Here is a 17,241-nt window from a genome sequence, read left to right as displayed (position 1 = left end):
CAGAATAATCTATCTTCACCACCTCCTAGGAAACATGGAAACATCACGAAGGTAAGGAACCCTTGGGCCAGACCCACAAGCACATGCTTCTCCCTTCTTTTCTATTATTATTTCCACTTTTCTGAATCACCTACAGAGACTCCTGAAATGGGAAAGAATTGTTGATTTCCAGTGTTTCCAGATTTTCCTTATCGTAAGGATAGGAGTGATGACTTCTGGAAACTGCTTCTCTTAATGTTAACATCTTATATAACCATAGTACAGTTGTTAATACTAAGAAATTAACATTGGTACTACACTATTAAGTAAACTGCAGACTTCATTCTACTTTCACCAAGCTTTTCCATTAACGTCCTTTGTCTGTTCAAGATCCAAATAAGAATAACATGTTGCATTTAGTTACCTATCTGCCTAGTCATCCTCAATCTGTGAGAGCTTCTCAGTCTTTTCTTGATTTTCATGACTTTTTCAAGTTTGAATATCTCTCATTTTGCTTTTTTCTGATATTTTCTCATGATTAGACTTGGGTTATGGGTTTGGGGGAAGCATAGCACAGAGGTGAATGCTTTTCTTATGCATCATATCAGAGGGTACATGATTTCAAGATGACTTGTAATTGAGGATGTTATCAGGACCACTAGACTTAGGTGGTACCTGCCAGGTTTATTCACTGTAAAGTTATTCTTTTTCTCTCTCAAATCTCTGTTAGCTAGAAACCCAACACTAAACCCAATACATGATCAAAATAAAACTCCACTTCTTGGAGGCAGGAATATCTAAATATCTTTATATATTATTTGTAATTTTTCTGTAATTTATTTTTCTGGTCAATGATTTATTTATATAAGTATGGACTCATGGACATTTATTTTATTCTTTGGTTTATAATCTGGTATTTGGTTGTTTGTTTTGTTGCTCAATTTGTTAAAATTCTCTAGTTTAATCTCTGGGCTTATAATTCATTCAGTCTGTGTCTGTTTTAAGTAAATGAATGTCAAGTTGCTGTTTCTCCCTGCAGGTGCCTGTCACTCTCTAGAGTTCCTGTTGGTTGCTTGTCCTGCAACCTCAGTTTTAGGAAGGGTTTGAAAAAAGTCATTAATTTCCAACAACACTCTTTCCAGCTCTCTACATCTCTGAAGTCAATTGTAAAATGTTGATACCTGCCTTTCCTGCCTATCAGGAACACCTTTCCATTTATTCAGAAAAATGTTTCAGAAAAACACCTGGTAAAACATGATCTAAGAACTCACATGAAAATAATGGATGTATAATTACAATATAATTTTTGACTCATTGGTTCTATGTGCTTTGAAGTCTTTTCATCCAGGCTGGTGACATTGAAGAAAATAAAAATGGAGAGATTATTTCTTAGTTTCATTTCCATTCTCTCTCTTTGCATCACTTCCATTTGTCCCTCACTTGATGGAACCTATTACACACATGAGGACCACGACTCTTGGCTTGTTTTACACCCACCTTATCAATCATGCTTTTTTGCCTTACAGCAATATGCTCACTCCCTGCTTTGTCCACAGTGGAGAACATAGTAAATTATCTAAAACAGAAAGCTCACATTACTCCCATAAAGCACAGAAAACAAGCAGGGGGAATGTGCATGTAACACCCCCATCAAGCAGCCCTCGCAGAGAGGTATAACAGTAAATATCAATGGCGATAAAAAGTGAAGGCTTTTCAAATGGCCACACCTCCCAGGATCTTAGAAAGAAATGCAACGTGCATTTAGGACTCGAAGAGGTTTAAAGGTCAAAACAGGTCAGAGAGAGTAGACCTAAAACCATCTTACAGATTTGAGCAATTACCTGAGGAAAAAACCCATTTCCTAATATACCTGACAGATGCTGAGGAAGTAGTAGGGAAATGTACCATCTTGTATGATAAAACACAATAAAAACGTATTCTGACAGGAGACCAGTGACATTTAAATTGTAAAAAGCTGTTTTCGCCTTTCTCTCCAGACAACATTAATTAGAAAGAGATCCATACCTATGGCGGGTATTATCCAAATGAACTGGATAATCCGCAGACCACTTGAATTAATAAAAAAAAAAAAAAACTTTTGATTGTTGAGGGCTCAAATTATTTGTCAAAAAACAGAAAACTTAAGTTTCTCAATTGAATATTATCACAACATTAAATGATGATTCCAGAATCACTAAAATTGGAAAGGGAAGCAAAAAGTGTACTGCATATTAATGGCCTTCCTATTGTATCTTCAGCTTCTGCTGAAATAAGTAATGATTCAATAGGAGAGAAAGGGAATCTTTCGAAATCCCCAAGAGATCTGAGGAACCAGGAAAAATGTGATTTCCAGGTGGAATGAATAGAAAATTGACTAAGGTCTAGAAGACCCATGAGGGTGGAGGGATAGAGCTGTGGGGCGGATGGTGGGGAGGGGCCGTGGTCCAGCCTCCTCCTCTATTACTCCCTCCTCCACCCTCAAGAGCCCTTTGTGACCAGACCACAGCTCTATGATGTAGGCCTAGGACTTCAGTCCCCAAGTACACATCCTGTGCTCAGTTGCCTGAAGCCAGCAATGTGATTCAGATGATGGAGAATCCTCTCTTTTCTCTGAAAAGCACTTTTGATACTTGGCTGTACTCCAGTCGCACTTCCTGGGCGAGTGCCACCATCCTTGGCTTTCTGTGTGGACTGGGGCTCTATTTCCTGTTACTCTCCTACCTCCAGAATAATCTATCTTCACCACCTCCTAGGAAACATGGAAACATCACGAAGGTAAAGAACCCTTGGGCCAGACCCACAAGCACATGCTTCTCCCTTCTTTTCTATTATTATTTCCACTTTTCTGAATCAACTTCAGAGACTCCTGGAATGGGAAAGAATAGGACATCTACTCCTAAGAATAGGACGTCATCCCTCTAAGGGCAAGCCAGCCTGGGCAGGGGATAGAGTGAACACTAGGATTTGTATCCAAAGATCTCAGACCAGTTGTCCAGGTGTGGTGGAGGGCTCCAGGGCAAGTCTCACACACAGTGACCAGAGGTCGAGGACTGGATACTGAGTTCAATCTCAGCCAGAGGACAGGCCCATGAGCAATGGATCACCAGCTGTGAACATGTGTCTCGGATGAGGGCTGATCTGCTGGCAGTGCTGAGGCCCTGAGAGCCTCAGAGCGGGGGTTGGAGTGGCCCTGGCCTCGGGAAGCAGAGACCCACCTGTTGGAGCTCAGATGAACCCGTAGTTCAGAGAATGTGTGTGTTTCTTGAGCAGAGGAACAGTGACAAAAGAAATCCAGGGTGAATCTCACATTGAAAATCCTTCTTTATGTTCTTCAGAGAAGGAAAACAGAAAATATTTTTATCCTCTTTAAAAATGAGTGAAAGGAAAGAAAAACCACAGAGCTCTGTTAGTTAAATGTAAAAAGTCATATTATGTATGGACACTGAGTGTCTGATGCTTGTCTAGAGAGGGGAGAGTGAGAATTGGGTCCCAGGTCCTCGTTTTTTCTGTCTCTCAGCATCAGACGGAGTGGAGGGGGAAACGCAAGGTTAAGATGAAAAACAGAGCTTCGAAAGGTAAGTTGTGCCATTCAGCCCTGTGTGCCCCGAGGGTTAGGCCCCATCTCTCCCAGCCCTGAGGGCCCACTCCACAGGCTCCGAGGAGGCCAGTGGCAGGGCCTGTGCCTCAAGAAGCAGAACCCTCAGGGAGCTTCCTGGGAAGGAGAGCAGAACCCAGATACTTCCCAGATTCCATGCGCACAATGAAGCAGTAAGGGGCCCGGAAAAGGGTGTGGCCCAGCAGGGGTGTGTGGGCTACAGTGGACCAATAGATTGCCTGGATTGGGAGGAGGGACCTCCAGGTCCGACCGTGGACAAGTTGTTTAACTTTGCTCAGATTCCTCTGTGATGTGACCCCTGCCCATTGTCCCCCACAGGGAGGATGTGAGCGCAGCAAGGGGTAATGGATATGGAAGTACTTTGTAAATGATAAACCCTTTCATGAGCTTCGCCATCACTGTCAGGGATCTTGTGGCCCTGGACGCTGGTGCTTGGGCTCCAATCTCCCAATGGTGTCCCCTTAAAGGGACACAGCACTCAGCCTCCTGTAAGACCCCCTAAGCCCTTGCCTTCACCACCATGACCCAGTCTGCTGTTTTCCAGTTTTCAGAGATTGCCTGGAAGAGGTTCGGGCCCTGACTTCACTTCTACAAAGGTAAAGAATCTTCCCCTTCTCTCCTGGGTTCTTCTTCCACCCAAAGCCTATGGTGTGACACCTGGGCTGCAGGCAGCCTGGGGCTGAGCTGGGAGGGGGAGCGCTGAGGGTGGGGTATGGCCAAAGCCCTGGGGTGAGGGACAGCAGGAGCACTGTGAAGTCAGCATGGGGGCCGTGGAGGGCCGTGGGCCACAGGTGCCCACCCCTGCCTGGCCTGCCCAGCCCTCCTGGCCCTGGGGGCTCCTGGCTGCAGCTTGTGCCTCATGTCTCCTGAAGCCACGTGGGGAGGCTCCCTGACAAGGGCAGCTCTCATCAGCTCTCCTATCAAGACCCCCCTGGTGAGGTGTGCAGAGCAGCGTCTGTTGGAGCCCACCAGCCCTGCAGGGAACCTGCAGAAGAGGCTGTTCCTGCCACGTGCCCATCAGCTGCCCTGGCTCCTCTGACCCAGGGCTCTTTACCTGTGGCCTCCACCCTGTCAAAAGAACCTCAAGACCAATCCAACTTGAAGAAAATCACCCTTGGCACTGTTGCAAAGAGCTCACCTCCAGGTAACTCTTTTTTGGCATCTACCATCGCAGCCATCTTGAGTCTTGGCCTCGTATGCTATCCCATTTTGTTCCTGTCCTTCTGGTGGAAGACTACCAAGGCCTTGTTCTTCCCCACCTCATCACAGAGTGAGTCCCGGCAAGAACACCTGTCCCACCAGCCACCAGGGGCCCCGTTCCAGGAAGAGCCCAGAGACAAGCAGGTAGAGACTGGTAGCCCCTCACTTGTCAACCCTGAAGTCCAGAAGCTGCTGGAGATTCTAATCACCAAGAAAGTAGAACTAAAGATTCATAAGGGGAAAGAAAAGGATGGGTCATTCTCGGAACAAATGAGCTCAGACTACCACCTGAACACTTTAGGGAATGCGTGGAAATCACTGGGTGCTGAGCAGGACAACACAACCCCTCAATCTTTCTGGAACAGGAAAGACAAAACAGAGCAGCTACCCGGTCCTCGGCAGCTCTTACACTCCGAGGTCTTGAGGGACCACTTGGAACTGACATACACCCAGCTCTACCGGGGTCACCCCTCTCTGCACAGCGAGTCCCTGGTGGCTACTAGGAGCTCTACTCAACAGCAGGCACTCTTTGTTTTATTCAGTGGAGTTTCTAATGGCTTTCCAGTTTCAACTCAACTTAGAATACCTTTAGGTCCTTCCCAGGTCGCAGTATTGCCCTGCCCGGGGGTCCCACCCCAGCCTTTCACTCAAAACTTGCCTCCGTGCCAGTCCCCACCTCTGGCTCAGATCCAGGCCCAGCCCTACCTCCCATCTTCTCTCCCATTCAGACCACCTTATTCTCCACCCCAGATGAGTACCTGTGGACTAGATTGTCCTACATTTCAGAACAAGACACCATATTTTATCCCAACTGAAACTCAATGTCTGAAATGCCCCTTGTTGCAGAAGCAACTGAAAAGTGGGAAGCCTTCATCCTCTGTGGTCAAAAGATCTCAGAAAGGCTTTAGCCAACTCAGTCTCAACCTTCCCCAAGAGAGGGGGCGCTCTCAGGCCGAAAGGTCAGTTTCTATTCATCATGAGGACTTAATTGGCCCTGATCTCCAGAAGCAACATCTTCAAAAGAGGCTCATCAAAGATCAAACCAAGAGGGGCCTGTGCCTCAGTATCCACCTGTCTCTGTCTCTGGAATTGAGTTCCTCTCAGCGCCAATTTTTAAGGACTTATCAGGCACAGGGCAAGCAGGGACCCTGGCAGCCCTCTGCTTTTACAGGCAAAAGGAGACTGGACCCACAGAAGATAAGGTCCAGGCGCCCTAGGAGATCCCATAGGAAGGGTCAAATGCAATTTCAACCAGGGAAGGATTTCGGCAAGGGTCTAAGGCCATGTCTGAGGAGGATCTCAAAAGCTTCCTCCAGGGCCAGGCTCCCAGGGAAGTTTCTGCAAAGAAACTCTGAAAAGGAGTCAGAAAGATACCTGATGAGGCCCTTGATGAGTGACTCTGGAAACTGTTTACCCAGTAGCCCAGAGAAGAAACATCTAGAAAAAACCTTGAAAGCCCATTTCAGCACAGAGTTGATGCAGATTAATCAAGGTTTGATCCCTGTGATTGTGCGTCAATCCTGGCTTGCTGCCAACTATGTTTTTTCTAAGCCCCACCCTCACGAGGAAATCAGAAATCTAGCACCCTTGAAGTCTTGGAAACCCTGTGTAAACTCCTCCCGTGTGCTTTCCTTCCTCAGTTCAAGCATTCGGCAGATGCTGGAAGCACATATTATAAGGTGGCAGGTAAGGCACAGGTGGGGCCTACCCGAACAGGCCTTTGAGCCCATAAATCTCAAGCCATGTGGGGCTCAACCCTGGTCCTCTCCAAGGTCCACCATTTCCCCCTCTGCCACCTGGCAATCTGGGGCACACTCAAAAGCCAACTTTGCTAATAAGTTCTTGGGAAAACCTCAGCCCCATCAGGGAATGAAAGTGATAACAAAAGCAACAGTTCCCACCCTGGTGAGTCCCCTCCCTGTTCCCTCACCTGAGCATACAGAAATCCAGAGGGCCCTGGGAAAGACTTCACCTGGTGACAGGTATGGGCCCTCAGAGGCCCCTCTGACTGGACAGGAGGGCAGACTGCCTTATCAGGTGCCCACAGTCAACCTCATGGGCAGAAGCTGGGAGAATGGGACTGTCTTGGGGTTTCCAGCCGCTAGGAAAACCCTGTCACTACCAACAAAGTCAGTTGCCCAACATCCAAAGGAGCCATGCCTTAAAACACAGGTGGCTCAAGGCCGTGCCACTGGTGAGCTCCTTCAAGACTCTCACACTGATGTGCTCCTTCCTGCAGACATCTTGGCTTCTCATAGGTCTCTTTCCAGTTCCCAGAGGGAACATGCTAGTGAGGACGCGCCAGCTTTCCAGGTGGTGCCATATGACCTCAACGTGAGCGAACAGAGCAGCCAGGGGCAGCAGAAATTCAGAAAACCAAAACTTAAGGACTCATTTAAGAGCCAGAGTGAGATGTCTGTCCCAACTGAGGAGTGGAGGGGCTTTAAGAGGCTCCAACCTGGAAAGCATGAAGAAATGAGGAGCAGCCAGGGACAAGAGGAACCCAGGAAACCAAAAATTAGGGACCTGTGTAAGGGCCAGTTTGCCTCAGCTGATGAGGGGGTGGTCTGTGAGAGGCTCGAACTAGAAGAGGATGAAGAAATGAACAGCCAGAGCAAGATGTCTGCCCCAACTGAGGAGCGGAGGGACTTTAAGGGGCCCCAACCGAAAGAGCATGAAGAAATGAAGGGCCAGAGGGAGGTGCTCGCATCAGCTGAGGAGTGGAGGGGTTTCACGAAGCCCCAACCAGGACAGCATGAAGAAACAAGAAGCCAGAGCGAGACGCCTGCCCCAGCTGAGGAGTGCAGGAGCGTTAGGAGACTGCAACCAGGAGAACACGAAGAAACGAGAAGCAACCAGGGACAACAGGAACCCAGGAAAGCAAAGGTTAGGGACCCGTGTAAGGGCCAGTTTGCCTCAAGTGATGATGGGGAGGTCTGTGAGAGGCTCAAACCAGAAGAGGATGAAGAAATGAACAGCCAGAGCAAGATGTTTGCCCCAACTGATGAGAGGGAGGACGATTGGAGGCCCAAACCGGGAGAGTATGAAGAAAGGTCTTCAGGACTAAAGGCTTCTCAAGCAAGTGGGATGAGCCACGCTTCTCAGGTCAGGGAAAGAGGAGAGTCCCTTGGGAGCAAATACCCCCAGCTCTCGCCAGAGAAGAGAGAGCTTTCACCAGAAAGCCACAAATGGACAAGGCACTTTCTGCAGTATCTTAGCCACAATAAAAAAGGCAAAGGAACAGAAGAATCCCTTCAAAAAGGCAAGCCTGTATCAGCCACTGCTCACCACCAGGAACCAATCAAAGGCAAATCTGTTGTAGAGAGCAGGGCTCAAAAAGGCAAGCCTGTATCAGCCACTGCTCACCACCAGGAACCAATCAAAGGCAAGTCTGTTGTAGAGAGCAGGGCTCAAAAAGGCAAGCCTGTATCAGCCACTGCTCACCACCAGGAACCAATCAAAGGCAAATCTGTTGTAGAGAGCAGGGCTCAAAAAGGCAAGCCTGTATCAGCCACTGCTCACCACCAGGAACCAATCAAAGGCAAATCTGTTGTAGAGAGCAGGGCTCAAAAAGGCAAGCCTGTATCAGCCACTGCTCACCACCAGGAACCAATCAAAGGCAAATCTGTTGTAGAGAGCAGGGCTCAAAAAGGCAAGCCTGTATCAGCCACTGCTCACCACCAGGAACCAATCAAAGGCAAGTCTGTTGTAGAGAGCAGGGCTCAAAAAGGCAAGCCTGTATCAGCCACTGCTCACCACCAGGAACCAATCAAAGGCAAGTCTGTTGTAAAGAGCAGGGCTCAAAAAGGCAAGCCTGTATCAGCCACTGCTCACCACCAGGAACCAATCAAAGGCAAGTCTATTGTAGAGAGCAGGGCTCAAAAAGGCAAGCCTGTATCAGCCACTGCTCACCACCAGGAACCAATCAAAGGCAAATCTGTTGTAGAGAGCAGGGCTCAAAAAGGCAAGCCTGTATCAGCCACTGCTCACCACCAGGAACCAATCAAAGGCAAATCTGTTGTAGAGAGCAGGGCTATTGATCCTCGGGCGGTTGGAACAGCTGTTGGACAGGTCCTAGTAGACAAACTGGGGCTTCACCAAGGACTCTGTGCCTCAGAGTTAAATCAGCACCCAGAACAGCTCCAGGCCCCAGCAGAGGGGCATTCCCACTACCACAGGGTTCTCTCCTCTTCAGAACAGAGAAGAGTGTTGAAAGATACAGCCTACAGTCACCAAGCCACCCGCAAGGACCACAGCTACCTTAACAACAGCAGGCATACCAGAGGCAGGGGCGACAAGTTGGCCTTCCCACCCAGGGAACTGGAGTCCCCAGTCAGACCCTGCCAGCATAGACCAAGGGTGGCAGGTGACTCAGGCCTGTGTTCCCTCTGGTCAATCAGAGCGTGCTTCTCATGCCTCTCCTGGTAGGAAAGCAGTGCAAGGAAAAGTGCAGTTCATGCAAAGAAAACCTGTTTCTTCTCATGTTAAGACATTGTCTATGTGTTAATGGCTTCTTCCTACCACAATTTTTGTTTCCCAAAATAAATGTTTCTTCTCATGAGAGGTGGTGGCCTCTGTCTGTGCCCTGCTGGGGGGAAGGAAGGGATCAGGGTCCACTCTTCCCAGGTGCCTGCTTTGGCTTCCAGATGGGATGGGGCCATGGAGGGAGGTTGATCCCAGCGTGGAATACCCATCCTCCCCTCAATTCCCTCACTGCATTTAAGTTTCCATAATAGCAGCATTACAGAAACAAGCAACAGCATTCAGGACGTGTCAAGGTGAACTAAACCTAAAGACCTCCCCCTTCTCAGGAACCAGCTCAGTCCTCTCCTGCTCTCTCTCTACCTTGAACTTGTGGGACTGTAGGGGAGGGGTCTGAAGAGGCTGAAATTCCCCTCAGGCTCCAGAAAGTGTCAGAGACAAGTTCACATGTCAGAATAAGGAGAGGAGTTTGGGGGCAGTGCTAGCCCAGAGTCCAGACGTGGCAGAAACCTTGCCCCCATGTCTCGGTGGGGATAGATGATGCCTGCCCTGGAACTCCTTCTCTCCCCGATGGAGCTGGGATTGAGGTGGGCCGGGAGCGTCACCCGTCCTCTGTCCTTCTCGCACCCTGGAGCAGCGGTGAGGAGGAGGACCGCGCACTCCCAGGTCTGAGGGTGTGAGGTGATGAGCATGGAGGCCGCCGAGGGCCGTCCACCCCTGCCCCGGAGGAGAGGACAGCCCTACTCACAGTGCTCACCGCCCCCTGGGGAACGAGCAGGGGTGTGACTGTGTGTGCAGTCACCTCACTGTCTGTCATGTGCCCCTAGGGTGGGATGCAGGGGAAGGAGGCAAGTGGCAGAGGCGCCCATAAATGGCGCAGTGACCAAGGAGCCCCTGGCGTCCCACCACCGTGTACAGGCCCAGAGAAAAGAAGTCAGGGGCCAGTGGCTTATGGTGGCCCCAGCCCAGACTCTCCCCCTACTCCAGCTCCCGGAGCCCAGACAGAGGGAAGGCCCCTGGAGCTCCTCCACAGAGGGCCAGGCTCCCAGAGGCCGTGGAGCCCCCAAGCAGGGAAGGTTCACTTCCCCACAATGTATTTAATCAACTTTCACAGGACTGGGAGCTCACGACAGACTCGCGGTCTGTGACCTTTACCTACACGCGTGGCCCAAGGAGGCCCCCAGGGGACAAGTGGGACTTAACAGGCTCAGGGACTGTGCTGGGGTCATAGCAAGTCTCACCTGCTGTCAGCCTTGCTCACCCCAGAGCCTGGAGGGGGAAGAGGCCAGCAGACAGGATGTGTCACCCAGCGGGCGGGAAGTGACCTGCGGAGAACGAGGGTGCCGTCAGCTCTCCTCCCCGGCCCGTCCACACGGGAAACCAGGGAGACAGGAGCAATTCTACAGAGCAATCTGGGGCTCTGTGTCACAGTCACTCCCGTGCTGCAGAGTCCTGCTCCAGGAGGGTCCCCTGATCCAGGTGACAGCTTGAATGGCCCTGCCCTACGCCTGTCAGGACCCCAACATGCGGGACCAGGACCTGCTGAGGGGGAGCGGCCACAGGCCTGCTTGTGCTGTGGTTTCTCCCTGGAGCCAGGTCTCACCTCTGGGCCCCCTCCTCCTCCGGGGCAGACACAGCACTGGGGGCACAGCCAGGGGCCCTGGGAGGGGCTGGGACCCAGAGCACAGAACAACTTCCAGAGCTCAGGAGAGGCTGGCACAGAGCGGGGCCCCTGAGCCTGACTGCTGCCGGGTCCTCTCAGGGGCACCAAGAGGTGAGTGCTGGGTTTGAGGGTGCCGGACGCCCAAGGCACCTGTCGGGAGAAGTGACACAGAGGGACACTGACAGAACAGCAAGAAACAAGAAGCTGCAAGTCCCTTTGCCCTTCTCCTTCTGTGAGGTGCAGAAAGGCCAGCAATGGAGGGCCCCCCACTAAGAGTCCCCACAGGGGGACCCACACTGACCCCACACGGGGACCCACACTGATACCACACGGGGACCCACACTCACCCCACACGGGGACCCACACTCACCCCACACGGGGACCCACACTGATACCACACGGGGACCCACACTCACCCCACACGGGGACCCGCACTCACCCCACACGGGGACCCACACTGATACCACACGGGGACCCACACTGATACCACACGGGGACCCACACTCACCCCACACGGGGACCCACACTCACCCCACACGGGGACCTCTCAGAGATAATACATAGACTTCACAGAGCCCTCTCACAGGAGCCTTATACACAGAGCCCTCTCACAGGAGCCTTATACACAGAGCCCTCTCACAGGAGCCTTATACACAGAGCCCTCTCACAGGAGCCTTCCGCGGAGCCCTCGCTGAGAAATCTCAAGGGACCTGCACGCAATTCCATGCAGTCCACACACAGGCGCCCAGCGCCCCGGCGAGACCACGGAGACCCTTCAAACAGCGGCCTGACACCCACTCAAATGAGCCTGAGCCACCAGCCGGCTCTGAGTGGATCCCAAGCCATGTAGCAAACTGAAGGTGCAGGAGATCGGTACCAGTGCCCCCAGAGAAAATTCTTGTGTAGTTTTTAATTACTTCTGAAAAAGAACTACAGATTCCCCGTGAAAACCCGCAAAATCCTTTCCTTCACAGGTTTTAGTTAGCTTGAGCTCTGACTCACAGTTGAAAGAATGACAGACTTTGAAAAGAAGCAAAACTCTGCCAGCATCTAATGAGGGAAAAATCTTTGTCCGATTTTAAATATCGTTCAGTCAAATGGCATCAGGGGGTCACATGCTTTGTTTTGCTGGGGACAAGTTCCTGCACTCAAAGTGACTTCTCTCCTTTGGAAACATGATGTAGAGAGGCCTACAGCAAGTGGGATCCATGGTGAAATGAACCAGCAAAGAGGCATCTAACCCCTACTTCCTAGCTGTGCAAATGGCGTGGGATTTCGCACAGAATAGCTTGTGCCAGGTTTGTGAGGTTTGCTTTATTTTTCAATGAAGTGAGCCACCTTATCAGACACACGAAGCTTATTCACAAATGTGACAGATGTTTGGCAATATCTCTATTACATTATCTGGCATATTTGTACTTAACTGCCTAATATTAAATGATATTGTTTATTTTACTCCTTTTAAAATACAGTAGTACAGTCAAGATGGTTGTATGGGATGCATGTCTCTAGAACGTGAAAAAATCCTAATGTTCACCTGTGATAACTTAAACTTCTGAACCATTTAGAAGAATTCATAGTTTATATAATTATAAGAAACGTGCATTTTCCAAGACTCAGGAAATTTATATTTTATTTATTTATTATAGGGCTACAAAAAGGATACATTGCTTAAAAGAATTTTGAAATCTTAGAAAATATGTCACTTAATTGGTGCTTGAAATATATATTACCTCATATCGCTTGGGAATTGGCATTTTAACATCTGTTAAAGAAAGTATATCTTTAATCAGCATTTCTATTATAATAATAATAGAGGTCTCACTGTCTGCCTAATACTTTCCAAATTTTGCACTCAGTTGAGACTACATATTTCTCATTGGTCATAAATTCTGTTGCCCTTTACATGGTAAAAACTGGATAATGTACAGATGTCAAGTATTATGTCTGGTTAAGTCTCTCAGGTCACTCTGTGGGGTAACAGTGTCATGGTCCTTTCTCTCAAAAGAGAGGAGTGAGCTGATGTGAGGGCCCTGTGTATTTTCTTTAATTAAGAAAAACAAATATTCAGGCTGTAAAATGTTTTACAAAATCATAGCTATTAATTTTTTGAAATGTGCTCCCTTTGTGACATTTTCTTATGTTACTGAATCACAGAACTCTGGAAAGTAGCCACAGATGTCCTCTAATAGCCAATCAATAGTATTTACTAACTAGACTAGCTCGTCGTTTTCCTATAGATACCCACAACTACAACATCTCACATTCATGAAAATGACACTCTCTTCTTGGAAGTTTAAGCTAATATTTCTAAACCATGTGTTTGAGATAAAACTAAATTCTAGTAAGAGGTATTATAAAATAATGTAATTCCCAACAAAATATATGAGGATTTAGGAAATACTGGCATGTTTCAGAGGAAAACACAGTTGCCTCATCTCATCCTGATTAACAAGAAATTTGAGTGACACAGCTCTTTGGTCTAAGCATTTGTGTGTGTGTGTGTGCTTTAGCTGGTCCTCTGGATGGGATGCATTAACATTCTTTTTTTAAGATCTGTGGGCTAGAATATTTTTACATAAGTGATGCATAGGATATGCGGTTTATAAATTAGGCTCTGTGACCATTCTCATCCGTCATGGAATGGAACATGAGGGTAAACAGAACAACCGGCACAAACAGTTTCTGGAAAAACCATTACATTTCCTTGAACTTTCCCAGTAGAAGAAAAAAGGGGGGGACTTCAGGTAGGCAGCTGAGATACATTTGCCCCACAAATGAGTACATACATTTTAGTCTATTAAAACTGGAAGGACTCCCCCAAAGCTATCTGATGAAAGGATTTGCAAAGAGTAGATCAAGAAGGACAGGCAGGTCTAGGGTCTGCTGGCCACGGCCAGGATACCACCTAAAAGATTTGTCCATAATTGAAGGAGGAACTACAACTTGGCCAAAGTGATGGGTGCTGCTCCTTCCCTCTATTTACTCCTAGATGACCCTGCCTTTCACCACCCTACACCCTATAGCCCTCCTTCATTGTCTGTCTGGGGACTCACTGCGGACTTTAGATGAAGGAGATTAGGTGAGGAAGAAGAAGAGGAGAAGGAGGAGAGCAGGAGTGGGGAGGGAACAGGAGAAGGAGGATGATGAAGGAAAGTCATTACCAAAAAATGACTGTGGCCTCTTCTGTAGTCTGGTCACCTAATGAACAAATGGGGACCCTGAGACAGAGAGGGATTCCCCAAACCATACAGATATTCGCTTTCCACAACTGACTCAGACCAAATGCTTCCTCTGCTACATCATATAACCTGTGTGAAAGAATCCTTTTCATAGATCATCCAGATGATAAACCTAGTGTAAATTATTTCCACCACCACGAGGTTATGGCACGTATTACTGTTTTAGCAAAAAAAAAAAAAAAAAAAAAAAAAAATTCATTTTGCCACTTAAAGTATTTAAGAGTATACTACCCTTCTTTGATAACAGTCTGTTATTTTTCATCATAACATGGCTTAAAAGGAAAAGAATAACAAGAGAAAGAAACTTCCAGGAAAAACAATGCAATGTAGTGTGATCCACATCCACTTCTCTGGATAGAACTCCATCATGAAAAACATTAACTCTCTGAATCTTGAATCCACCTGCAATTCAAGGTCATCCATGCAGATTTTGAGAGTTGAAGGCAAACGTACACAAAATCCAGTTCCTGGAAATACCATCCCTGCTTTGCCCCCATGTCCCCACACACCCCCTCACCTGAGCAGCATGGAGTTTCACTAAGAGACTTCTTGATGGGGAAGCCCGCCAGTCAGAGTGGACAAGACAGTATGCTAGGAGGCAGGAAGAAAATGTTAGAACTTCCATTTGCATTCCTCCTCATCTCATTCTTTTAAAATTCCTATATCTGTATAATCTTTGTCTTGCATATAAATTACGGAACCATAGAACATGCATTTAATTTGCAAATGCATAAATATACACACTGGATCTTCATGCTCAGAAAACTTTTTACTGAGTAGGAGAAGGATAGAAATGTTGGAGAACACTGACATGAACCAGATTCCTGGCCTTTTCTAAGGAATCAAACCAGAATCCAAAACAGCCATGGGCTCTGGCCTCTGTCAGGCAAAGCACATGTGTGTGGCCTGTCCAGGGAGAAGGAGAACCATGAATAAACTCTAGAATATCTGTTTCACCAAACTCTGAAACTCAGAGGGACCCCGTCAGCCCTGAGTTTCACCTTGTAGGCAGAGGGCAGATAACACAGGTAAGTGAACCATTCTCCCCCCACTTGCCTGCAAACACCATGCAGCTGTGGATTGGTAGGGACCCCAAGTCTGTAGTAAGAGCACAGATCCAGTTAGAATACAGTGCAGGAACTTCCGGACCTTCCAGCAGCATCAGAGCTGCAGGGGGAATGTGTGAGGGTGTAGAAGCAAGGGGGACCTCAGGCAGCATCTAGCAGAGATTGGTGAACAGCAGCACACACCATACCCAGGAGAATGGCTTTTAGTTAAGAATGCAGTGGTTTGCATTTACATTAGATTGTTGAAAGCGTCCTGTTGCTTTCGAGGCAAAATTCTGAAGGCAGTAGTTTTATTTACTAATTTAAAAAACAGGTTTTACATATAGAAAATCCACTGGAAGGTGTTTTGGATCAGGTAAACAGTTCTGAAGAAAGAAAAGAAAAATGGACTCATGAAGTCAAATTTATGGATATAGTGACTTGACTAGTAAGCAGGAGAGTAAAAATATTAGACAAAATTAAACATCAGATCAATATACCTAGGGTGCACAACCACTGATCACACTCACAAGCTGGCATATTGAGAAAGGGTCTCAGCTATTAGGCCAAGCAACTGCTGTGATCCAGCTTAAGCACAGGCAGATCGGATACACTTTCTCCCAATTCAGGGGTTTTAAGCTAAGATGAGGGGAGTTTAGTCAATAATGAAGTTTTAGTGAAAGCAGCATCTGTAGTTGTCAGCACTTGCCATTGGAAGATAATGTGTGAACAGCAAGTTGAGAAAGAGAAGTATTTCAGTTTTGATGCCAAAACCAATCACTTGAACACATTACTAGACGTAGAAAATGGACTTAAGAGTCTATACTGGTTGATCCACTGCACACTGCCTACATTACCCAGTAATCTTCAGTAGTTGTCAATATTTCACACACTCTGATCTCTAACACAGCGGGAAGGTCAGATATACTTGTCAAGGTCAAGCTGGATGCCAGTGAAGGACTCAGTGAAAGTGTGAAAATCTTGCAACTTGCCCTCAGATAGATGACCATCAAATGAAACATTTCATGATATGATATATAATAAATGATATATAATATGACATGACATGATTAATGTATCAATACACAAAGGAATGGTAAAAAATACTGATTGATATGATATGATATGACATATAATACAAAATATATGATATGATATGACATGATTGATTTATCAATACAAAAAGGAATGGTAAAAAAAATACTATACATTACAAACTTGAAAAAAGTGTTGCCTGATAATCTCTGGAGACATACTCTATTTTTAACTTCATCCCACATGGCTTCATGGGCTATCATGTCTACACTCTTTTTATTAGGGTAACATTTTTGCTTTTACTCAGTATATGGATAATTTAGCAGTGGTTAAATTCTTTTTTATTAAAACACTTTGTATTCAAATTATGAGCAGACTTTATATACAGTTTATTTGTGCGTGTGGATGTCTTCTTTGTTTTATGTCATCCCACTCTGATATCATTTCACCAGTTTCCTACTGAATAGAGTTGGGGAGGTGTACTGATAAGAGATTTAAATCCTAAGCAAAGGGAATCAACGTGCCCAGGCTGAGAAAGTATTTAAGGGAAGATGGATGAACTGAAATCTTACTGGTGGTTTTCACATTTATGAATTTTTACTATATCAAAATATAACAAGTATAAAATATGGGAGTAGGGGAGCTAAGCAAATCTTAGAAAATAAATTCAAGCTACCAATGCACTTACTCTGTTAATCTGTTTGTCCTTCATACAAACAGATGTATGGGTTTGGCTAGAAGACCTGTACTTTTCCATTGATTTCTAAAATTCTAGAATGATGCCTTCCAATTGAAGCTAAATGCTTCCCCCATGCTTCATTTGTCTTGTGAGAGAAAAAAAAAAAAAAAGCAAAAACAACAACAGCCCTGATGATATCCAGAGGTAAGCCTGGACATAAATACCAAAAGGTATCACAGAATACCAATGCCAAGCAAGATTACTCTGAGATAATGATGAAGTGAGATAAAGTGAAGGCA

At 46.9% G+C, this 17,241-nt stretch overlaps 2 protein-coding genes across 2 annotated transcripts in view; one reads left to right on the top strand and one right to left on the bottom strand.

The window, feature by feature from the left end:
• LOC309633727 (uncharacterized protein) overlaps window positions 1–17,241 on the bottom strand; it is a 1,009,062-nt gene that overhangs the window by 328,423 nt on the left and 663,398 nt on the right. Inside the window, exon 14 of the mRNA XM_082402982.1 lies at window positions 14,700–14,773. Coding sequence (XP_082259108.1) covers window positions 14,700–14,773 — 74 coding nt within the window. The remainder of the gene's footprint in view (window positions 1–14,699; window positions 14,774–17,241) is intronic.
• On the top strand, window positions 390–13,664 carry LOC309633773 (spermatogenesis-associated protein 31A6-like; the record flags this gene model as incomplete). Its single annotated transcript, XM_082403032.1, has 4 exons — window positions 390–3,554; window positions 4,140–4,191; window positions 4,468–7,877; window positions 13,555–13,664. The coding sequence occupies exons 1-4, from the start codon at window positions 3,533–3,535 to the stop codon at window positions 13,662–13,664; spliced, it is 3,594 nt and encodes a 1,197-aa protein (XP_082259158.1). The 5' UTR covers window positions 390–3,532.

This window comes from Balaenoptera borealis (assembly GCF_965194805.1).
Source record: "Balaenoptera borealis genome assembly, chromosome: 8".
In the NCBI taxonomy this organism is placed as follows: domain Eukaryota; kingdom Metazoa; phylum Chordata; class Mammalia; order Artiodactyla; family Balaenopteridae; genus Balaenoptera; species Balaenoptera borealis.
This window is presented reverse-complemented; position numbering and strand designations above follow the sequence as displayed.